At 41.8% G+C, this 25,594-nt stretch overlaps 1 protein-coding gene across 4 annotated transcripts in view; it reads right to left on the reverse strand.

Moving 5' to 3' along the window:
- The window catches only part of acvr2aa (activin A receptor type 2Aa), a 39,461-nt gene extending 14,193 nt beyond the window's left edge, over positions 1 to 25,268 (reverse strand). For 2 of the 4 annotated variants that reach the window (XR_003441394.2, XM_027152427.2), the window contains exons 1-4: positions 23,997 to 25,267; positions 9,389 to 9,599; positions 7,724 to 7,875; positions 3,608 to 3,762 (exon numbers count right to left, since the gene is read on the reverse strand). Coding sequence is in view for 3 of the 4 variants with exons in the window: in XM_027152427.2 (XP_027008228.1) it covers positions 3,608 to 3,762; positions 7,724 to 7,875; positions 9,389 to 9,599; positions 23,997 to 24,051 (573 nt within the window). In the remaining variant the exon portion in view is untranslated. Of the gene's footprint in view, positions 1 to 3,607; positions 3,763 to 7,723; positions 7,876 to 9,388; positions 9,610 to 23,996 lie in introns of those variants that run through there. The other 2 variants (XM_047814861.1, XM_047814862.1) reach the window with 2 other exon arrangements.
- Between the last annotated feature and the right edge of the window lie 326 nt (positions 25,269 to 25,594).

The raw sequence follows: 25,594 nt of genomic DNA on the forward strand, positions 1-25,594 counted from the left end.
TCTGTTAAATGTATCTATAAAATACAATTTGTGATTTGTGATGAATGACTAAGGGCTGCTCTATTTTTTTTCTGTTCTCCAGAGAAATAAAAAAAAAATAACTGAACACAAAGCAGTTCTTAAAGGTGGGGTCTGCGTTGTTTGAAAAATGCTTCAAAAACAAAACAGATACAAAACTAACGTGTAGCCAATGAGCAGAAAAGGGGCGTGTCTTGTCAATATGGGCGGAGAGAGTGTTCGGTGCACATGTGTGACATTAGCAGAAAGCGGTTTTAACATTGACATGGAGGATAAAAACAAAGAAAGAAAGAGAAGAAAGGCTTACGATAAGGCAAGAAGTAGGACGTGTTAATATAGGATCAGCTTTCCAGCGCTGGAGAAAACCCGAAGGCCTGCGATGAGACGCCAAGGTTGCTTTTTTCCTTCTCGATAGGTGAGTAACGTTGGTTTTGCTTTGTTACACAGAACTAATATATGCCTTTGTCCTTTACATGATTATGCTTGTGTGTCATTTTTGCTTGTTTGTTTATCTACAATCGTATTGTTCTTCCCTTCAGCTATGATAAAGACACATTTCTTTCTATTAGTTGCCTGGGTTACGTATGTATGGGCGGAGCTATCGATACAGGGGTGGGACCCATTTGGGGTAGGGGCGTGTTTGTTTTGGTGATTTCAGATATCAACAGTGGCTTTCAAACAACGAAGACCGCACCTTTAAGTAAGTAAAATAAAATTAAAATAGATGTCAGTATTGTGTCCATCGATATGGGCTGGACGATGAAACTGCCAGTCCGACGATCAACGTCACAATGGCTACGTAAATATCTAGTTTTAGTGTATGAATAAGGAACTGCTGTCACTCTTAACTAAGAGCAAGAGAATGAGTGAGACAAAGAGTGTGAAAGACCTAAAGTGAGAGAAATGGGGAGTCTTGATGCGCTTTCTCGTGCCGCCAAAAGTATCGTCGATGTCGTCCGTGTTTCGTTTCCCTTTCTCATAGCGTGAGAGTTTCGATTTCTTTACGGATTATAGAACGTTTCTGAACCCATGGAAAGCCTGGATTGGTTGAGAGCAGGAAGCGTGTAAACCTGTGGTCTCTGTAGCGTCTTTGTGTGGAAGGGAAACATCACAGGATGCATTAGGGCTGAAAAATAAATGTACGATCAATAAAAATAATGAATATGTTTGGGAAACGGCTTTTGATCGCCTAAATGGGCTAAAGTTTAAAACAATTAGCTCCCTACTCTAGTAAATGTGTAAACAGGATAAGAACGAACACAACCGAACGCCGCCCTCGGCTCTTCTCTGTATTTCCGTCCATTCTCCTTTACGTTGTTCCTTATTTTTTGGCATGTGGAATGCTGGACATCCTGATTAATCGATGAAAAGCTTATGGGTGGTTAAAAATAAAAGCGCTTCTTTAAAGGAGACACGACCACGAGACGATATGCAGCGTACTAGGGAGATAATAATCTAATGACTCAAAAGACACTGATGTGTTTGGGGCTGATTAACACATTCCAGTTTTGACATATGAAAGAGTCTGGAGGTTAAATTGTTTCTGAGCACGCGAAATCTGTTTTTACGTGGAAACGGATCCTAGTCGTTAATGACTAAATCCACTCAGGCTGCTGAGTCTTGGGAGAGAAAAGAAAGAAATTCTCTTGCACGTAAAAAAAATGCTAGGCTTTTAATCCACCCAGGTCTTAATTCTTGGAACCGACTGAGATTTTTAGATGATTAGTTTCGTACAGTACGCAAAGGCAGAATAGTGAAAGATTTTAGAGAAGTGAGATATTTTAATAATCGTTGTGCTGCCGGTGGTAAAGCTTCCCGGCTTCAAGCCATAACGGTGACCGCAAACGGTCAGATCCGAGGCAGAGAGGTAGCAGAAGAGCTCCTCTAGGAGGCTTTGCGAGAAAAGAAACCGAGACAAATCTATTGAAAAGAGGCCAAAAGAGAAGCGTAGAAGAGAGTTGTCTTTGGAAAAAATCTTTGAAAACACGAGCGAACGGAAGCTCTCGGGCCATCGATCAGAGAAGCGCACTGTTCCATCCCGCGCAACACCTTTTTAAAACCTGACCTACTTATTTTAAACCGAACGCTTCTGTTCAGCTGCCATCGACGTTAGAAAGCCGGAGAATGCCCCTGTTACACGTCCTGTCAGTGCCCTGGAAAATGAGATCTGGCTCCTGTTTGCAAGTAACAACACAAAACTTCTCGCACCTTCTGTATCTTGCTCGAAGCTGTACTGAAATATTTGAAGTGTTTCAGCTTCTCAAAAAAAAAAAAAAAAAAAAAAGTAGAAGGAAAAAAAAAATGTTTAAATCGCAGCATTGCTGAAAAACATGTCCAGACTTATAACAAGTGACGACAAAGAAAAAAAAATAACATATTGGCACCTTTTTAAACCAAAATTCATCTTTATCTTCTTTGTACCATATCAATATGTTATATCAACAGATCTGTTAACAGAATGGAAAGAAACTCATCTCTGAGTCTCATCAGAATGCTCATCTCTGAGTAGAGTAAAAATTGTAAACGGTACTTTGCTTTACACGTCGCTGAGATAAAAGATAACGTTCTGAGGAATCATTTCTTGTTCTTCCTTGGTCTTGGGTTACGACACTTCTTCTGGACTTTCCGTGACATGTTGAGCGTCCTCGATGTACCTGAGGAATCCGTAGCGAAAGAGCGAAGGCTTTTCGGTTCTGAATGGGGCGACCGTTTTGTTCTTGAAAAGCTTTTCTTTAATAAAAGTAGGATGAACTTTTTCTTCCTGAAGTACATATGCAAAGACAGAAGTGTATTTTTACTGCGTTTTTCTGCCATATTTTTTGTAATATGTGAGTCGTGTAGCTCGCGTCGGGCAAATGGATTCCTATAATCTCTGCAGAGTATTTAAATGGTGTCAGCCTCAGACAAACTCTTGACTGGATGTCTGATGCCTACAGCACACGAGCCTGGAAACTCTTAAGGAGTTTTGAAGTCGTCATCTGATGCCTTTCTGATGCCTTGAAGTCGTCATCTGAGGCCTCTGTGCCTTTACATTATGTCCCTTGTGGTAACGAGAAGCGATCGTGACCATGAGGATACGAACGATGTGAACGTTACCGACTCGTTTGTACGCTCGACTTTTTTAAACGGACCGTTTACTGTCTGGTTCTGTAGAAACATCGACTTTACATTTTCACGCCCTTAAACATGACGCTGAACAAACCTATCTATGACTGGTTACTGTACATGTCAGTCTGACGGCAACTCGGGTGATCCCTGGCCTATAAAAGCCGCTATGAACTCCAGGACTTCTTGTTGCGTGAAATGAACATCGCACTCGCAATCCTGCTGTTGTACTGAATATCAGCACGACTACGATTACTAATAAAACACCTTTATGTTGTCAATAAACATATAAACATAGCTATGTTTCTCTTGTGATCAGTGTAATAAAGGTCACTAGTGTTGAAAGATGCCTGAGGACAAAAATTCTTCCAGACCCACTCTGACTCTCTCTGACAGGATTGGACAAGATTAGACGAGAGTACGTGCTTTTGTGCTTTTTGAACTTGAACCTGTGAAATGCCCAGGAGAAACGTCCAGGCCTTACCTGCGTGGGCACCAGGACGGGTGGATACGCCAGCTTGTGATGCCGATACATCCAAAAGGAGAGGAGGGCGATGGCTGCGATGCCCATGATCGGCACCAGAGAGTATAGGAGGGTGCTGAACAGTGGAGGCTTCTGGGTAAATGGGTTAGACGTAGCTGGAAAAGAGAAAGAAAGAGAAACAGGGAGAGAGAGAGAGAGAGAGAGAGAGAGAGAATGTCAAAAACCATGTTTATAACTTTAGGTACAAATGTACGTGTCAGGTTACGTAACGGATTAATTCTCTGGAAGCATATTACCATAAACAGGCACTGCACAAATGTGGAATAATGAAGTAGAAAGGAAGCACTGGTAGCTGTGCATCACACTGATTTTCTCTCTCTCTCTCTCTTTCTCACTCACTCACACTCACACAGAGGGAAGCAGGAGCATGAGCTGCTAACTCGCTAATTAGCACAATAGCGAAAGCGGTTCTACCCCCACTGTGCTCGAGTGTTTGAAACAAAATCAAACAAGACTTGTTAAGAGAAATAGCAGCAGATCTAAGTGTCTTATTTTTCCATGACGTTTGATCTGTGAGTTTTTGTCACTGCCTTTATGATTAGCGCTGAGATCCTGGATGCTGCTTGCGGAGGATCTTGCTTGCGTGTACTCGTTTATTTAGACGTACATGTACGCGAAGCGCTATTTACCTTGAGTGAAAAAAAAACGTGACCGCTTCCTGTGTGTGTGCGAGGAACCATGCGATGGGTTTGATCCGGGGTAATCGTGATACGGCGTCCGTCCCTCTGCTCGTCTGTAAAGCGCATCCTATCCGGGAGTATTTAAACACATCCTACTCAGAGCAACTCCATCCCTTGTTTCTCAATCTGGTCAGAGTATTGGGATTGCCTCACTCTGGCGTGAGAGCGCTCTGACCGCAAACACGCTAAACACATTCCGCTTGTCCTAAAGGTGAAGTGTGCTTAATGGAATTCTCCACGTCCCAGCGAGCTGCTGCTTTTTAATATCTGGGGCATTCTGTATCGAGTGAGCTGATGCTGAAAATAGGCCTGTGGTTGCGTAAGCTATCGCTGCTGCTGCTGCTGCTGTTGCTGCTGTTGCTGCTGCTGTGAAGAAAAGATACCAAAAGCCAGCCAGGATCTGAATGTAAATAACCGCATGTCGAATAATACATCAGCTGCGTATTGTTTTGTTAGACAGAGAGAAGAAAATGGAGAGAAGAAAATGTTCCCGTCCTCACCGTGCGTTGGACGGAGGAGATGTTTTCTCAAAGTATTGTGCTTACCATTTCCTGCACTTGGCGTTGGAATGCCTTTAGAATCTAAATAATGGGTGATAAATAACTTGCAGGAAACTATCTGACTGTTGACCTCTATGTTCTTCGATGTAAAAAAGGCATTCTGAGAAAAATCTCGGGTATGTTAGAAATGACGAGCGCTTGCTAAACGAACGGAGGGTCTTCGGGTACATCGTGGCGAATTTTAATCAAACAGAAGTGGTGTGTTTATTCTTTGGCTACAAAATCCCAAGAAAAATTTATTCGCTTGGTTTTCCCGACCGCTTTTCTCGACCCGTACGGCGCACAATTGTCAAGAGTCGTTTTCACGGGTTATAGTACGTACTGTGGGAATTTTAAAATGATGTAAATAGAATAGAACGGGGCATAGAAGCCTTTATTATCGCCACATATACATTACAGCACAGTGGAATTCTTTTCTTCACATACCCCAACTAAGGAGGTTGGGGTCAGAGTGCAGGGGCAGCTATGATACAGCGCCCCTGGAGCAGAGAGGGTTGAGGGCCTTGCTTGAGGGCCCAGCAGTGGCAGCTTTGCTGTGCTGGGCCTTGAACCCCAATCCTCCGATCAACAACCCAGAGCCTTAACCAGTTGAGCCACCACTACCCCCATATACAAGCTCTGTCCGTTATTAAATAGGAAAACAGCGGTAAGCCTGCGCATTCCTGCAGTCAACTAATCAGCCAATCGTGTGGCAGCAGCATGCATTAAATGAGCAGGAGCGTGAGGTTATAAAGTTCACGAGTGTCCGAGTAGAGCTAATTAACAGATATTTTATTCCTGCGATTCACAAACATTGTTGATGGCGATATCTCCGGAAGATGAACTACAGGAGCTTCATCCTGGCAATTAATGCTTTTTTAAATGAATAAATAAATCAAATTCCGGTAATAACTTCTGGTCCGAATCCTTATACGGGCGTCAACATACTGTACTTTCGGTGTATCTCACACTGCTTCTATGCAAAAAGCATCTACAGTAAAACCAACGGAGCAAATAAAGAGCTACGAATTTGTGTATGAACTGCTGGTTAATCTTTGTGCCTGATTGACGCCGACGCTGAAAGAGAATGACGTGACCCGTTGTGTCAGTTTACACAAGAAACGACCTGTGACCCTTTCTAGCTTTTCCACAGTATGAAAACACAGCTGATAAAATCTAGAAATGATGAAATCTAAAACCCCGCTGGAAGAAACTGTGCCATACTTTCTGGAAGGACCGGTTTCACGCGAAGAAAAATATTTAGCCGGAAATTTGCATAAGTAAAGTGTGGGCACAATGGAGACAGTACTGTGGGGTAATGAAAGAGCTGCCGTGCTCGGGGCATGGAAACGTTTTTAAACACACACACACACACTCACACACACACACACACACACACACACACACACGAGCCCGAAAGTATAAACAAAGCGTGTAACCTTACGACCTTTCTGAGAAATGGCTCGGGATTGTAAAACGGAGGCCGTATCAGGAAGGGATTATATTGTATTCTATGGTGTCGTACGTAATAGCTATGAGATGGAAATCCACGGACGGCGAGTTTCTGCATACAGTTTTTCCTATGAATCTAGATGTTTGTGCTGCATACGTGGTCAAAGGCTTTAACAGTTTGAACATAGAGAACGTTACTGGATCGGATTTCTATAAATCTAACCGTTACATTGCTGATTTCTCGATTCAGGAAGTGTTTAATATAAATACAGTATGTGTGCTATGTGCCAAAATGCGATCTCTAGTAGCAGACAGATAACTTCCTGCAGATCGAGAGAAATCTCGAGGCCCTGGACAAATAGTGTGGAATTCGTGGAGTTGTTCCGAATCCCAGTGCGAATCTAATGCGATTAGAATTTTTAAAACACTATCCTTACTTCATAAATGAGAAAAATACCAGAGTGCTAAGAAAGGGCTGAGTCTCACAACAACCCTTTTGTTTCCTTCCAAGGAGTCAATAGAGTTTGTTTCGTGTGTGAAGAAAAAAAAAAAGCTAGCTAGCTGTTTAATGCCGTGACTCACATGAAGTGGGACTGATTTGACATTTCTGGAACAAGGAAATGGTAGCAGTTTGAGGAATGCTGTCACAGGTGAGCTAAACGATTTCAAAGTGGAGCTAGAACATGAGTATTTATTATCTTGATGACGTTTTAGCTACTGATATACGCCTCAGTTATTTTGCCTGGAGGTATTCTGTTATCATTTATAATAAAAGCTGTCTCTGGATTAGTTTTGGAAAATCAATATACAGCGTCACATCACTAAAAAAAAAATTGAAGCAAAAATGGAAGCCAAACGTTTGTGGACACCTGACCGTCACACCCGTAGGTGGTTCTTCCCCAAATCGTTTCTACAAAGTTGGAAGCTGTGTAGAACATCTCGGTTTTCTGTAGCTTTATGTTTTCCCTTCAGAGGCGCTAAGAGACTCAAACCCTGTTTCATCATGACAACGTTCCTGTGCACAAAGCACAGAGCTCCATGAAGACGTGGTGTGTGTGGAAGATCTCGAGTGTCTTACACGGAGTGCTTATGGGTTTGATGGTCATGGTGTGTGTGTGTGTGTATTTATGAAGAACAGAAAGTCAAGTTCTTGTTCCTTTCAGGTCAAACCACTTCAGTACAGCTTCATGTTGAAGTGCACAACAGTTACACTTTTTTGACCTGAACAGAACACAAGGGTTAAAGTGCACCACGTTCCCAAACACAGAGAGGCAGAAACAGACAAACTGACGTGAGGTTTAACATGCAATACTAGACTGAGGATTAGAACGACTCTCCGGAGTGGGAAGTGAGAGGGGAAAAAAGGACTCAAGAAGTTTCAGTACCCTTAAAAACTCCACTGCTTCGGTCGGTGATCGGAGTCTTACTCTGTACAGGCTGTGCGTCCGGGTTGTAGAGAAACTTTTCGTTGCACATGTTGCCTTCGCAGCAGCAGAAAAACACGTCGGGGTCCTCTTTCCTCTCCACGCACTCCGTGCTGAGAGACAAGAAAACAAAACGAAGGCTTTAATCATGATGATTCAAATCATTTCTGCAAAACTGGAAATGTAATTTCTGTATTATTAATATTATTATGATGATGATGTCATTTTGAACAAGGCAGCCGGTTATCATTGACGTGTTTGGTGCTGAAGTCTAATCGCGCTCCATTACCCCTTTCCGTGATTTGTTTTTCAGGTATTTAGGTTTGTCACAAAAACGATGGCTAAGGAAGGATGATACTTTTCAAAGGAGCGCTCGCGAGCTGCCAGACCGCATAAGAGCGGCACACGCCGCTTAGCTCAGAGCAGATAAACGAAGATTAACTAAACAAAAAACCCCACTAGAGGAAATCGTGCACACACGGCTGCAAACATAAGGAGAGTGGATCGCATTCCAGGAGCCTTTTGTCCGGATAAGTAGGGAGTGAAAAAGAATGAGAGAGAGAGAGAGAGAGAGAGAGAGAGAGAGAGAGAGAGAGAGAGAGAGAGAGAGAGGCTGTTAACTTCATCATACACGTGCCACAGGCTGCTTTTTTTCTTTCTTTCTTTTCTTTTTTTTATTTAAAGTCCCTTCCAGTTTCAACGGGTGTGAGGTAAACAGGTTCAGCAGCATGCTAGGACAGGCACGGAGAGCGCAGGCGAGTGCTTTTCTGCTTTGGCTTTGTGCCGCCTTTCTACTGATGGACGGATAAGGACAAGCGGATCGTTACCTCCTTTCCCACCCCCATGGTGATAGAAAGGCAAATGGGTTCACGTCAAATCTCGACAAGAAAACATGTTTACTCAAAGGGATGGGATGGGATGCCTTCATATAAATATTCAGCGTGGAACGTGTGCTATCTTTAGTCGAAGCCCATATGGCTAATGAATGGGGGATTTACTGCTGTCCCTGGACGCACTCCGTCACAAAGCGTCTGTAATCGACGTGACGTTTCTTTATTGTGACTTTGCACAGTATGATTCTTTCGTTATCCAGAAGCCTCAGGTACTCAAACTTTGGGGGCAAAACTTCTTCGAGAGGTTACACTGGATGATGAAACTTTTGCACAGGTTCGGTGCCCAATGAATAAGCGGGACACATGACAGTTATAGACTAGCTGTCACAACTCTGGGGCTGTAGTTCCTTCATTATTTATTTATTTTATTTTATTTATTTATTAGAGAAAGGGCTGCATGAATTTAAAGCTACAGCCCGGTACATCATATGCTCTTAAAAAAAAAAAAACAACAACATTAAATGCCACATAATACTGCAGCAGCACTACTTGGATTCGGTTACAGTGCTCAGGAAGTGATAAGTGTACAGTACAGTAATAAGTGACTGTACTTCTTAAATATGAGCGTTTTAATTCATTTTTTTATAACCACAGCGTTGTGTATTAACTTGGAAGAAAAGAGAAACGTGAGCTTATCTCATTGGCGTTCCATGACATGTAATTACAAATGGTTAAAAGTGCAACGTGACCTTGTGGCATAAGAGTTTCCCCGGGTGTGTAAAAGCGAACGTACCTGTCGTAGCAGTTGACATCGTCGAGCCAACAGCCCTGCTTCACTACTGCGACATTCCCTGACACGTTGCGCCACGTGGCGAAGCAGTGCAGCCGCTTGTCCTTGTCACCTACGCAGGCCTCGATGCCGGTGCGGTTGCCCTGCTGCTCTGAGCTCGGGCCGTAATTGTAGTGCACGCATTCACGGGTCTCGGAGCGTCCCAGGATGGCGCCTGCACACATAAGGGAAGAGGGACATTTTATCCTGTAATTCGCCACTGCGACAAGCGGCAGCGTGATGCAACGTGATGCGGTTTGATGCAACCCAAACTGATGAAAGACACGCTGCACAGTCGTCTGTCCAGAAAAAGACTGGAGACTCTTGATAAACAGCAATAGCACTGTCGTTCTTTATACGTCCTACAGCCGTAGAGCTCTAATAATAGTACAAACATAGATATGATCAACACCGAGCTACAGTTTAGCTCTACTGTAACAATCATTGGGGACTCGTTGGGATGACTGGATTTTAAATATGATAGAAAACTGAGATACATTTATGAGTCGTTATTTTTAAAGTCGGATGTGGGTGAAACGCTGACACGGTTAAATCAAACAATACACTATTTAGCTTCTGAGACCAAAAGCAGACCATGTGTACTCTGAGGTGACCTGAAGGGTGGATGGTTAAGTCTTCCGACCACGGGCTCTGTGTGTGTGGTTGTGTGTGTGTGGTGTCTTGCATATCATCTGATGCCTCCTTTGTCAATGCGCATGTTTACAACACAAACAAGAAGCCGTTATCAACAGTTATTATCACCCCTGATCTCTCAGGCATCTAAACCTGAAAGCTCTGATTGTTCTGAACATAACTCATTTATACCACAACTAATTAAAATCTTTTTTTTTGTGGTGGACGAGTGAGTGGGTAAGTTTGGTGAAAACAAAGACACTTAAGCGTTTAAACAAGCAGGGTGTGAAAAGACGTTTATTAACTTTAATGAACAGTTGTCGAGTCGCATTTACATCTTTAAAACACTTGCTGGCATTTGCATTGAACGATGCTGCCAATGGTTGTCGCCTTGGGGCTGAAGGGACTTGGGGCGACGTTAAGAAGCAGTTGGAGCTCGAGGCCAGGTATTTGAGAACTGGTTGTGCAGGCTGTGAGGAGAGACAGCTGGCGCCATCTTAGCGGGGGGGGGTTAGGTCAAAACGGGCAACTTTACTAGCGCTTGCAAGGGAAAAAAAATCGAGCAGTGTAGTAAGACCTCCTTTCTTAACACACTCATTTTTTTTCCTTTACTGCGGTTTCATCGCTTCGTGATCGGCAATTTATTGGTAGGATATCTCGCAAAGAATTCAAGTTGGTCGTCGCTCAGAAATATTGACCCCCCGATACACACACAAACCAGTACGTTATATTTGCCAAGACCTGTTATATTAGGCTGCTCTCTGGATAAACGTGCAAACGTGCTTCTTGTTGCGTGCTGAACGGCGCACCAGCCGTGCCGTACGACAGTACGCACGACTACAGCTGTGGCCTCTGACTGCATGTGTTGAGGGCGGGAGCAAGATACATTTAGAAAGGGAGATGATATATTCATGGATGTCTTCACTCATCTGTTCTGCTGAAACAGTACGAATATGTTATCTCATCCGACGCAAAATACCTTATCATGATGACGGTTCTACGATGAAAAATCCCAACAGATGATGTGTAAAGGTGCGAAGGGGTCGTTGTAAGTGTTGATAGGTGATGATTAAACTAGATGAACGTGTGGGGTAATTTGAAATACCCGCATGTCCCAAATTTTACTTACAAATAAGAAAAGTAACGGCCGATTCCTAAAAATACCCTGGGTTACGCACATGGTGACGGTCGTAAGGATACGAATCGATCAGTGGTGAGAAAGAAAAGCACCGAGGCTTTATTTTAGGAGAATTTATATATACAGGTTGAAGTGTTGCGATAAAATGTAGAAGGAAAAGACTATTGGTGTAAAACCGTATTAATGTAATCTTTCGTGTGAGAAAATACGATGAAATTAAAATACTTCAGCTGTGTATTTTTCTGCCTCGGGTGAGCAGAAAGATGAGTGTTGACGTCTCGGACTTTACAAGCTATTAGAATCAGAAGAAGCTTATAAAAGATGTGCAGTTTTTTGTATAATTTTTACATTTTTTATTAAAATTATGAAGGAGCAAGGGGGGGGGGTGGAGCATAGTGGGGGGGGGATTAGATAATAGTCCCCTGGTGCTGATAAACAGAGAGGATCCGTTTCAGACATACTACAGTCGTCTTAATTGGGAATGCAGAGAATTCTTTGAGGAATCAATGAAATGATGAAGTGACTGTAATTGTAAAGGTTCTGTTATGCATCTTGATTACTGATAAATGTTTGTGCACATTTGACCGTCACAGCCGTATCTACGCTCCAGTTCCTCCTTTATTGTTATGACAAGCTCTGTTCTTCTCTACTGAGAAGGTTTTCCACTAGATGTTGGAGTGCGTCTGTGTGGATTTGTGTTTGTTCGGCTACAAGATCGTCGGTGAGATCAGACCCTGATGTTGTAAGAGTGAGGAGGTCTGGGTTTCAGTGAGATCAGACACTGATGTTATAAGAGTGAGGAGGTCTGGGTTTCAGTGAGATCAGACACTGATGTTATAAGAGTGAGGAGGTCTGGGGTTCAGTGAGATCAGACACTGATGTTATAAGAGTGAGGAGGTCTGGGGTTCAGTGAGATCAGACACTGGTGTTATAAGAGTGAGGAGGTCTGGGGTTCAGTGAGATCAGACACTGATGTTATAAGAGTGAGGAGGTCTGGGGTTCAGTGAGATCAGACACTGATGGTGTAAGAGTGAGGAGGTCTGGGGTTCAGTGAGATCAGACCCTGATGGTGTAAGAGTGAGGAGGTCTGGGGGTTCAGTCTGTGTTCCAGTTCATCCCAAATGTGTTCAGTGTGGTTAAGTCAGAGTCAGGGATCTGTGCAGGAGTTATTTGCATTACAACCTTCACACAGGTCTGTGCTTTGTGCACAGGGACGTTGTCACGATGATGTTTGTGCCTCTTAATTCCAGTGAAGGGAGGGAAATTGTATATAAAATAAAAGCAGAAAAAAACCTATACAACATCAGACAGTTTTAACAAACATCGTTTGACTACAAACTTGAATTACAGCTAAGGCTATATCTCTTGCAGCAGTGATGTGTGTTTAGTATTGTAGCTCTACTTGTCCAAAAGAGCCAGAAAACCTCAGTATATCTTCCTCTGATAACCGTAACATCCCCATCCGTTTATTTCATAATTACTTTATTCCTATTACACCACAGGCACATTGCTGCCGTACTACACTTATGTTAGAGCAGCTATAAGCTACAAAGTTCTCTCTATCCCTCCTTTCTTTACATTCTACCATGTTTTCTCTCGTTCCCTCTGGAGAACGTCTGGTTGCAGGAGTTAACGAGTGCAGGAAGCTTTCCAGGGAGCAGAAGTAGTAGAAAAAAGCCAGTTCACCCTCTAAACTCTCCTCAATGTGACACGATAAATCTCTGACCCATATTCTGCTGCTGGTCGGATGAACACGAGCGCTCCTCGGCTGCTATTTTTAATGAGGGAGCGTGAAACACTCAGTCAGCCGGGCTAACCGAGTTTAAAAAGGTGAGCTCCTAAAAGCACACCGGGGAAAGGTGCGACATAAACAAAGAATCCTCTGAAGGCGCAGGACCTGACATGTGAAAAAAATACGCTAACTAATTTGTTTTAAAAAAGTGTTGAAACGGAACGTTTTATATAAGAACTGAGACACTGCTCTGTACACAACGTCCTGCGTGAGACGTCGCCTTCTCAAGTTCTGCAGTTATGCAAATATACGTGGTGGGGGGTTTGGGGGGAATCCTGTTTAGGTTGTGTGCTTAACTGCTTTAATTCCAAGTCTTGGAAATCTGACATTTTTTTGTTGTTGTTCAATCTAATATATTATCTAAATCCTGACCTTCACTTCCACATATGTGGCCTAATGTGCAATTTATTCGTTCTCTGGCCTCCAGTGAAATGAGAAATGAAACCTAGAGAAGCAAAAAAAAAAAAAAAAAATCCGTCGGAGAGCGCTGCAGCCTTTTGAGATCGGTGACATGATATCTCCTCGCTGGCTCTGCGGTTTTGCCTTACGGATCGCTTACCAAAAAAAGGGACTGAAATTCCTGGAATGGGGATTTTCCTCCGCAGAGAATTCGAAGGCCAGCTTTCTCGGATTGCATGCGGCCTCAAAGCGAAACGTTTTGTTCTGTTTGGTGAAACTTTGGAACTGGACGCTATACCTGTGCTATTCTGAGCACTGGATGACGTTGTGGTGCAGTTTTAAAGGTGCTTCTGAAGAATAAAACAACTTGTGTGAATGATATACGGGTGCAGGTCCCGCTTTGATTGACGGTTCACCCGGCGGCTCTGTGTACAGGCTCTAAAAAGTTCCTAATCGGTCTGTTTGGTCTCTTGTTTAATATGTTTACTGTTGATCTCTGAGCTGAAGTACACAACATGGACTGAAGATATTTAAGTAATAAAAAGTTATCAAAAGTCTGAATCCTGTACTCTCTGCTATCTTTGTCGGCCGCCTGTGACACGTCTGCTTCGTATCGTGCTTACATCACTTCATACGCTCCTTCCTAAAGTCTGAAATGCAAAACGAGGCATGTCCGCTACGGTCTAACTCTGAAGCGCTAGGGCACTTTGCCTGAATAAAACGTATCTGTCACGGAGGCCTAGAACAACAAAGTGCACTTAATAGATCAGAGCGCATCTGCCGTGATGATGGATGGTGAGCAGTGAAGAGTCCGGGCAAGATCCTTCTTGCCGTGTGCCATCGAGTTCCAGTATAGCAACAGTTTAACTTCAAACCGTCTTTTTTACCCCTGTGATCTACATCCAGTGAATGAGTTGAAATGAAATCTTTTAAGATCAGTCGCTGAAATCTTTTGAAGTTCTACTTTAATTCATTAGATGCATTTCATGTTTGCTGAATTTGTTCATCAGAAACTATCACACGTCCCAGCTTTTAAACATTTTGGAGTCTTACTCCGATTGTGACTGTTTTTTTTTCCTACCTATATACGTTTTCGTGTAGAAGTAACATACGTCAACTGACCAATTAGATTCAAAATCTCGACCATGCTGCGCTATTAGGAGAGGTGGAGGAAATGGTGGAAATCTGTTTCCAGCCAAAACATTTTTTTCATGGGACTGAAGTAGTGCCTGAGAAGCTCTTGCTATGAATTTATAAAATGTTGGTGATCGATTATATCTTTGCAGCCGTTGTAGGTTGTTTCCTCACAGGGCGTGTCTTGTTGTTACCATTTATTTTGTACACGTGCATAAACATCTCTGCGCTGCACCGCGCTACAGTCATCGATAAATATCCCTGCGATACTTTTGAAAAAAAATTGTTTGAGGTTTGAAGAAATTTTTACATTCTGCTGTTTTTCGTCATCTGAGGTGTTACGGGCTGAAATTGTACTAATCCTGTTCCTGGATATTACAGCGCTTGGGATCGGTATCGGGTATCAGTCGATGATCTGAGCTTCAGCGTCAGTGCCGTGTTTTAAAAATGGAAGAAATTGGGATTGGTAATTATCTGTTACCCAACAACACGCTGCACATCTAAAGGCACGAGGAATACATTTGTTTTTGTTCCTTACACCCTTCCATGTGTGATATTAATCCTCGGTTATTGATTGTGCTCGTGAGTTTCCAGCTGCAGGATCATTAACAGAGCCACCGACTGCATCCAGTGCTCAATTACGCTGTGCTAAGACACTTTTTTAAGTAAATTCAGGTGCACAATAAGCTAAACGGCAACATGACTGCTGTAGTCAAGCTGAAGAACAATAAACTAGATTTCTGAGTTTTCTCTCTTTGAGATAAACATATAAAAAGATTTTTCAGTACGCTGTTAGTCATGAAGAGCTCGCGGAGCGTCGGTGTGATGTTTGTTAAAAAAACTCCTTATAAACTGCTTGGTGTTACAGAAAACAGGAACGCTTCTTATTCAAACGGCACCTTCACATACGTAATCGGTTACGTGTCTATCGCGTGACGTTGCGGCTTAGGTTCTCAAACCTGATTGGTCAGAATGTTTGCATTGTTTCTCTTTCTTTCACCTGCACAGAGCAATGAAATGAATTCTGGAGAACATTTAAGAAGATTTAGTCCCTAAGCAGTGGTCAAGTCATTAACACGGTCTCATCACTGTACCACAAGCTGCTGTGATAAAAACAAAAACGTTTCCATCTTCCTGCGGCATTCGTGTCACTGTCATGTCTCCTCCATGGAGAGCCGACACCTGCTTTTCCTTCATCTGCTCATTAACTAACACTTCTTGTGTTCCCCTCTGCGCTGCTCAGGTACTGCAGATTTCAGAGCATTTCTCATACTAGATCCCGCTTTATGTTCTTGTTGCTGAACACCTTCTGCTCCTGCGATGTAGCTGGAGTATCAGTATGTCTGGTGCTCCATGTTTCTCAACGTTCCTCTTTTTAAATGGTACCAAATTGTTATGACATGTCACAGTAATGATCAGTTTATAGGGTTCTTCATGTTTTATCATCTCATGATGTTAATAACACACAAAGGCCCACACAGCTGGCATGTTTTAGAGACACAAGAAAACACAAGCTCTTTACAAACTGACAATTCAAAGCACTGACACTGATGTCTTCCACAAATATCTGCGCTGTATCGACGGTTCTACATTTTCTTTGTTTACGCAGACAAAATTATATCTCATGTCAAATTTCAGAAGCATTTATTTTGGGCGGGGGATATGGGCTTGGTGATATTTAGGATCCTGACTTTTTGAAATCTGAAATCCTATTCAGAATCTACAGAAATGTCCTATTAAAATAACCTCCATTTACGACGTGTACTTAGAAGCAGCGTGTTAATATAAACACTGAGTTACAGACGGCACTACTGTCTGTGGTGCAGTTACAGAGAATTAATCTACACCTTCTGGCCAGTCAGATTCAGGAATTTAACGACGTGACGCTGTGTGACTTCAAGCGACACAGTGATGGAAACCTGTAGACTTTTGTCCAACATTAAACTTGTTTACCATTACGCTACCATTCAAAAGTCTGGGTTCTCTTGGAAATTTCTATCAGGGCCTCGTACTCCTTTTTCTGTTCTGCTTAGAAGCAGTTTGCTCTGTTCTATGAAGGGAATAGAGAACCACAGCATGGTAGGAGAAGATCATGAAAATAAAAATAGATCTTTCTTCCTGTCCATTTTTAAACCTGTAAACAAATCCAACTCCTGATGCTCCAGATACTAAAGTAACCTAAAGAAGGCAGCTTTTATTTCTCCCTTAATCGGTACGACAGTGTTCAGCTGCACAAGCACAATTACTGTAGAGTTTACTATTAATCAGTTAGTCTTGGATTAGTAAACACAACATGAGACTGAACCAGAGGACTGATGGGTTTCTGACGACGGGCTTCTGTGGGACAAAGTAAGAAATCTTTCTTTAAAAAAGATCTGATTAAATTTATTTTTTAAATGGATAAACATCTGGGGTTTTTTTGGAAAGCAAGAAAAATTTACAAGCAATCCCAAACTACTGAGGCAGAGTCTCGACATGTATGCTACGCTGCAGTTTCGCTACTAGTTTCATTCTAATAAATCTCAACGCTGAAATAATGATCGTATTAAGGAGGCAGGCCAATTTTTTCCAAACATTCACGTATGAGAGCTTCTGACCATCCAAGGCAAGAAAACGCAATTAAATAAATACGTAAATAAATAAATACAGTATGCATTGTAGCTCACGGCTAATATTTTACTTCGGTATTTTATTTTTAAATTCTCAGCATCAACAAATTGTGTTCATTCGAGCCAACAAGCTTCAGGACTGTAGGAGGTTGAAACGACAGTTAACGCCACGATATAAACGCTTCACGCTTTCCAAGGAGCCTCGGACGATCTGCGCGGCAGACGGCCTTCGTCAGGAAAACAGCACCGTGATTTTATCACAGCCTTATTCATTTTTAATTATCCTTCAGCAGTAATGTATCCTTAAGATTATTTAGTCTCTGAGCCTAGTCTTCGGGAACATAAAGCTGTCTTTTCTGTCACCTACACAGTGCGCTGCGTGAGCAACTCAGCCGAAGACACGGAGTCTCTGATATCTTTAAAAGATATACACGCTGCTATTCTGCACATCGAATTTTAAATCTCTGTCTCTCAGTATAGTGGTTTTGCTACGACAACTTCCCACCGCTCGAAGACAAAAAGAAAACAAAACAAACACAAGATAACATGATAAGTGCTCAGATGGTCAGCGTAGAAATTCGAAAGAAATCTGTGCCGCAAGGCTGTTATTAGCATGAGTCCTGGGTGACCTGAGCGTGAGTGGTGGCATGATTAGGGTCAAATGGATCTCGAGGACGACTGGTATGCGTATGTTCGTGTAACACTTGGCGTGTGAACGTGACTCAGCGCGTCCCTGACAGCAATAAAGCAACGACTTTTGCCATGTCATGGTGCTAGCTGGAAAATATGTCATTCATGCAAGAAAAATTGGCTAAACGTTAAATAAACATTAAAATGAGTTGTAATTACTACTACAGCAGTGTCTACTATTTCGTGGAGGACTTGCCTGATTGTGCTTTGTGGAACTGAACTATCATCTCATGTCTCCTTCGTTTAGAAGTTTTATCAACAGAACATGCGATTGAAATGTTAAAAACAGCACAAACATGGAAAAGGTGGAGCATTTCTGCCTGAAAAGAAATGCAGCGGAAGGCTGACGTAATAAATGCGTTCGACAGGCTTTCTACAGCGGAAACGATGTATGAAATCCGATCGCAAGTAGCCACTGGAGACACATTTATAATAACAGGTGTGAACCGGGCCTTAGCTTCTCTTGTCCGTGTTTGCCAAACAGATGAAGATGTACGGATGCCTACGGTCTCAAAAGGTAAACAGAGCTTTTAATGAAGGAAATGAAACCGTTTAGTTATCATAATTAGTTACAGCTACAAACTCGTTATGTGTATTCACACTCCTGATTTTAGTTTGCTTGTTAACAATAAATTAATTGCAAAAGAAACAACATTTACACTGACGTGAAGTCGGCTTCTGGTATTTTTCCCTGTGCCGGACATCCAAACAGAAACTGAACGGCATCACGTGAAAACCGGGACGTAGCAACAAATACGGCTGGGTGGCAAAACAGTGAACAAAAGGGAAGTACGTGCCATAACGGGGCGGGGCGTGGGAATACAGTATGTGACAATGAGAAACTGAGCAGAATCTGGATATCAACAAATGAGAAACTTTGAAGAAAAATAAAAAGATGATAAAGCTATGACAAATAACAGAACCTGCCCAGGTGCAACATAGACCTGTCCTTATTTCCTTCACTGATGTGAAAGTGTAAGGCAAGCTGTTATTTAAAGCAGATGCACGCTGTATTTATCCGTGTCATGGGCATATGCGCAAATATGCAAATAAGAAGAAGAAAGTTAATCCAGGGTTTAAGAATTAACAATGTGAAACGTCAGATTATAAAGAGCCAGGATTAGCTGTTAACCCCGGGTAAAGTATGAACTATGTGATAACCTCAAATAACAGTACTCAGGATTCGTTTACGTCGTATTTACAGTGAACTATTTGAACCCTACTACTATCTGTTCACCCTTTTAAGCACCACAGGTAAATTTGTATCTCCTTAAAACCTGTTCGACTGTATTGCGCTTTTTCTCTCAATATTAATCAGTCCTGTTGTGTTCTAGAATATTTTTGAACCTGCTTGTGGGAACTGAGACCACACACCATTTCCTTCTCTGGTCATGTGATACTCGTAGTGCGAGTGTAAAGACCTGGGACCCGAGCCGCAGATAAAGATGTTGAAATGCTGTGCAACTGTTGCTGGTGCAAAAAAATATCTCGCTTCCACAGAGTGACGTTTTTAAAAAGTTTGAAAAGAAATATCTTTACAAAAAAAAAACCACAACACTGCTGCACAATAATCTTTAATCCTTCCGCATTTCTAGCACGAATCTCTTTCCTAATATGAATCTTTGAACTGGTCTTTTTAAAGGGTTCGGTTCAGATAAAAGCAATAAATAAACAAAGGCCACTGAATATCTGCACTACAGAAAGTTTTGCCCCTTGTGAGATAGAAAAAGTCGTCCTTAAACGGATTACACTTTTTTATATTGTCCTGCAATCATCAGAGCAAGGACTCGCATTGTCCTCAGCCCTTTCCTAACTGCCCCGCTGACAGGACGCCGTTAATTTCAAGCTCTGTGGTACGGGGTCGAAGAAAAGCGTCAAGGGACAAAAGGCAGCACTTTTTGATTTCGAATAACCTCTCCGTCAGCAGTGGTCAAGCCGAGGCTGTAAATAATTCACGCAGGCACCTCCATCTTGGAAACGACGACCTGCCTGTGTTATAGAAGTCCACTTGGTAAGGAGGATCGAAATACAAGCAAGGTCAAGCTATCAATCAAAAAAAAAAAAGTCAATTAATAAATAAACAGGCAAAAAAAAAGAAAATCAATCCAAATATGGAGAGTTAAACATAAAATCCTCAGCATGGTTAAATGGCTGGAGGACGATTCAAACTCTATTTACATATTTTATTGCTTTACATGTGCAAGAATTTCGTTTGTTCAACTGCAATCGCAAACGAGCCAAGTGTGCTACGAGTCATTAATAACGAGGTAATAATCTCTGAGAGCCTGAGAATACGGCTCCAAATGGACATCTGATCTCGAGGGAGAAAAACATCCGTCCGAGCGGCATTAAAGAAACATGCAGGAGAAACGCTAATTGCCTCTTTTCACCAAGGAAACAAAACAAATTAAATGTTTTCACTACGAGTTAAATATTTGCTAACGGCTCAGGAGATGACATGCTGGAATTAAAGGTGCTGAAAATCATCGTGTCTTTGAGCTCTAATGTCTTTTGTGGTTAGTGGTCAAGGTGAGACTGCAGGGACAAAATATGACTAATTGGCCTTTTTTTTTTATATATAACTAAAAAGAGAGCTGTTTTCTGTGGCTCCTACTCCTTGTTTTTGTCATTCCGTGACCTCACGCTGAAAATATGAGGCCGGATTGTTTGCTAATGCAAAGGCTTACCAAAATTGCCTGTTGGTGTGCTCGCCATGGCTCATAGGGGTACAAAAACGTGTGTTATCCTGACTGGAAGGGAAAACCTTTGTTTTGGGGATCTGCTGGAGAAGTGGCAGGATCTGATTTACAAAAGAAAATTTCCTCATCGTGTCAAAACTAGAATTACAGATAATGCCATGTCAAAGAAAGGATGTTAGAACCTACCCAAAGAAACACGACGCACAGGCACAGCATATGTTCCTTCTCCTAGCTGTCGCTACAAACCCCAAACTATGGGATGGACTTCTCTCACATGATGAGAGAACACGCTTAAAAATAAGTTAGTCTGCTCGCCCACACTGTTTAAACAAATGCTCTTGTTTGACGTTCAGTAAAATCTCCGGATAACGAGCCGACCTGAACATCGGATAAACGTTCGAGCTGAAGACAGACACAAGAACAAACGGTCTTTTTCTTGATAAGATCTTAGACTTTCAAACATCTCTCCAGACTCCAGGTTTTGTTCCTTTTTTTATTGTATGTCAATAACACCATTACTGAACTGTGGGTGACAAAGCAGTGCCAAATATTCGCATATACTGTATAAGAATTTTGTGTAACGAAGCGATTATAACGGTAACCGATTCGAACTGCCAACGGCGGTGTTTATTGTGTGAATATCATAAACTTCACCGCACACTTTCATCCCGACCAAAACAATCGGAGAAAGCTGACATGATTTACAGCCGTATCCTGCAACATGATTGTGCGAGGGAAGAGGCGTGCTTTGTATTTGCATGCTCAGCTAAACAGTCACCTGCAAAGGTCGACTACGTCTCTCGACTGCATGTTGGTAAATGTAAATGGCTCAGAGAGGCGTGAGGTATGAATAATGTTTAATTAACCTTACACTGGCAGATGCCCAGCTTTGGCCCACTTGGCAATCAGGCACTTTAACCATGCCAGAGCTCATGTGGTCAAGCCAATCGATGTGAAAAGCCTCACCTGAATTACTCGTCTGGTGCACAGCGCCTGTCTTTAATTTCTCAAACACGGGAGCTTTATGCACTGTAAAAATACAAAAACTCTGCTCTACATGCTAAATGCATTTCATCAAATCAAAGCAACTTGCTGCAGTTTTACTTCAGCTTTACGTATAAACCTTCTGATCTGGCTTAAAACTGTGAATGACGTTATTATGGTGGAATATTTTAGGTTACATGCGGCTTGTTTCCTTTTGATTGGTTGTCTGATATTTGTTTACAAAGCAGCTCACATGCTATTATGTACGAGGCTATGGTTGCGTGCTAAATTAAACCGTTAAGGGCAAAAACAAAGTGCCTAATAAACCAAGAACCGTAAATTAAAGTTGGTAAACTAGTTTAATAAACACACATGGCTCTGGGACAACGTATTCTAACAAAGATGCAAAGCGTAACATGCAAGTCTGCGTAGGTAAATTCTCTATGAAATATTGGTGTTAATCAGGTCAGTGCTTTGATGCTAAAACACATATACATACATTCGCAGTATACACAGTACACACTGAATATGAACCTTGTTATCAACTGCTTGCAAAGCTTTCACTGAGTCAAGGTGCAACGTCGTCCACCTAACTATCAGCGGATGAAGAGAGTATCGCCTGTGGCTTTGTGAGGGTGTTGGCTTACGCGGATAGAAGTGTTAAAGAAGGGGGCGTGGCCTATAATATAACTTAAGACGTCTTTTTGTACTCGTTACATCATTACAGCAGATAAAAATACCGGAAGCTGATATCCAGCTGTAGCAGTTAACAAGCTTGCGAAACTGGATGAGTTGGAATAAGCTCGTTATAACATTGAAATAAAATTCCTTAAACTAGGCATACTGTTTGTGGAAGGGCAGCAGAGATACTTGAGAGCGGAGACACGTGCGTTTTTACGTTAGGTATCTATGATATGTCAGACAAAGATATTTTGGTGATCTGCAGTCGGACAGAAGTTTTGTGTGTTTTTTATTTTCATTTAATTTAAAGTCTAGCTTTTTCTGCTTTAACGTGAACTGCTGCTGTTAATCTACCATGCAACAAAAGTAAAGATAAATGATGTTAAAAACTTAATAAACATACTGCTTTGTGAATATATACAAAAAACAAGCTTCTTGTCTCTCTACTTGTGAATATTTAGCAGTTTATTACTTAGATGTATTAGATGCAAATTCCCTGGTCGTTACTTAGATAGTTGCGACGTAGTATTAAGTGTTTTCGGCACTTTATTTACTGTGATGTAACGCTAATTTGGTTTATCAATGCAAGGCAATAAATTGTTCAAGTATTCTGTCAATATGCAACAGGAAATGAAGGTACTGATGATGAAGGTATTGCAAAAATGCATACGCTCAATGAGTCACAACCATCATAATCTATGTGTCAGATCTAAAGTTATAGTAAAGGGAAATTCTCTCGCGTGACTAGCCACATTTGACAACACTTTCACATCTGTAATGCAGAATCAGAGCTGGTTATGAAAACACATGAAAAAGAAAAGATTCACACAACATTCGTGCACATTCGTCCTTCACGTGTAAACCGTAAACGGTGTCTTTAGGAGGATCAGTGCACGATTGTAAATCTTTGTAAACGCCTGAGTTATCACATCTGTTCTTGCTTTTCTAACCGTTGGAAGTCATGCGATTGTAAATTTAACCGTTTCAGGTGTGACCCAGAGTAATGAAGGGCAGCATTCAGGGTTAAATAAGATTCCACTGAACATTAGGCTGTAAACTAATATGACGGTCCTGCCCCAGCTCTCCGGGGATGGGCTTCGGATCCGTCGTGACCCTGATCAGGATTAAGATGAGCGGGTGAATGAACTAATGTACTGTCCTCTTCAAAGCGAAAAGAAAAACGATCATGAGGAGGACAGCAAACATTCCAATGTCCCTTAAGCAAAAAAATACACTGCTTCATTTAGGATGCTCATCTCTCTCTCTCTCTCTCTCTCTCTCTCTCTCTCTCTCTCTCTCTCTCTGTGTCTGTCACACACACTTCAGTAACAGAGTATTATGAAACACGGGTGGATCAGGTCTGTTTATATGCAAACATGAGCTTTGCTCCATTGGGTATGATCAAATAATCATTCTCGTCCATTCTCCGGGATTTTTTGACGTGTCGATCGACAGAGACGTTTAGCGTGGAACACGGACACAAAAAAATCATCAGAACGTGAACTGAAGTTCAGTGTTTGAATACGATTTACAGCTAAGCAACGGGATCGAGCTCCAAATGCCATGTATATGAAGCCATACAAGATTATGTATTTGTGTGTTAGTGTTATTATGTTATAGGTATGGTTTTACATCTCTCATGGGGATTAAAATCTCCCTATGAGGAAAAGTGCTCGAGTAGATTTAATGCATAACGACTAAAAGGAATGAACGATAAATGTTACGTTATTGAGGCTGGTGTGCGTGTGTGTGTGATCTCATCCCATAGCATATTGTGTGGTTAAATCGAGTCAGACAGTAATATTAAACCCACCTGAGGAGCATGAGATGAGGAACACTCCGAAGGCCAGTTTTGTCGCAGAACCCATTGTATAGATTTATATATTTGCGGTCCTTTAAAAAAAACAAGTAGTTCTTTCCGTCAGAATCCGACAGGCCTCCAGTAATGTCCCTGTTCGCTCTCTTGACCAGTGATCAACTGCTTTAAAACACATCCATGCTGAAGGGTGTGGGGGGGGGGGGGGTAAAAAAAAATCCCAAGAATCCCAAGTGCTCAATAACGACCTATCGATGATCCACTCGATCATATAAAATCGTTTACAGCTCGAAACAACAAGACCAGAAAGAGAGACAGAAATCACGTAGGGGCGAAAAACACAGCTGTAAATTATATATCTGTGTTGAAGAGATTAACATTACGATATAATAATAAGTAAATAATTCAAAAAAAAAATATCAGTTTGTTAATCGAAACTGAACAACAGATCAAAACGAGATCCCTATCGGACAGATCACAGCTTCTCTCTGGGACACTTCACCCCCCCCAAACCAAACACTTAATAATTCTATACCTGACCACGTTAATGTTATGAAATCTTACAAATTTAACATTTTACAAGCGATAAAAACAAATCGAAATAAAACGTTTGTCACTTTTATCGGACAAAAGTCGTGGACGTTATATTCACATCCGCACGCTGTTAAAATGACACCGAGGTAGATTAATACGTGTATTAAACGTCTGAATATACCGAACGGGTTAGTTTAATAAAATACACAAATAAAAAAATTAAAATAAACAAAAGCTAACCAGGCTAACGCTATATTTGTTATTCACATTGTGCGCGCGAGCGTTCTCTTTAACGCACTATAACGTTATAGAGAAGACAAAATACTAGCGGATTTTTATTTATATATCTATATTTATATATATATTTTTTTCGTTTTTTCTTGTTGTCTCTGAGGAAAAGAAATGAACAAGAAAGAAAGAAAAAAAAAACCGTCGGTTAAAACGTCGAAGCGGTGAAATGTCGACGGTTCGCCGGCGTCCGTTTGCCCAAATCGGGTCCCTCAGAGACGGTTAGCATGTCCGGCTAAAGGGGCAGCGAAAATTAGCAGCTTTGTCTTATTTTAAAAAATCAAAAATATATATATATTCCTCTTGGTTACGTGTCTGGAGTTCGGATGAAACCGTGTTCTCTCTCCCTGTGTGTGTGTCTGTCTCTCTCCGGCTCTCCGTCAGTGAAGCGCTTCACACTGTAGGCATTACTGTATATCCAAGATGGCAGCCGGAGCGGGCGGATTGTTTGTGTTTTTTTTTTTTTCCCTTCACTTTCCCCTCCCGTTGTGTGTACATGGAGCGTATAGGAAATGATTGACACGACTGTTTACCAATCAGAGAGCTGGAACGGATAAGAGAAGCGAATCATATTATGCTATGAATGAGATCTGACTTAATCCCGCCTCCTTGTTGTGTGAAGGAGGAGCTGATGTGAAGTGAACGTTCACTATTCTTACTCTTATTGTGTGTGAAGAAAAAGCACACAAGAGCTGGAAGATTAAGACGCTGAGACTGGGGTCGAGTACACAAAGTTTGTCTAGAGCTACGTACTGATAACGTAGTGGACGAGA

The sequence above is a fragment of the Tachysurus fulvidraco genome, chromosome 6 (genome assembly GCF_022655615.1).
Source record: "Tachysurus fulvidraco isolate hzauxx_2018 chromosome 6, HZAU_PFXX_2.0, whole genome shotgun sequence".
NCBI lineage: Eukaryota > Metazoa > Chordata > Actinopteri > Siluriformes > Bagridae > Tachysurus > Tachysurus fulvidraco.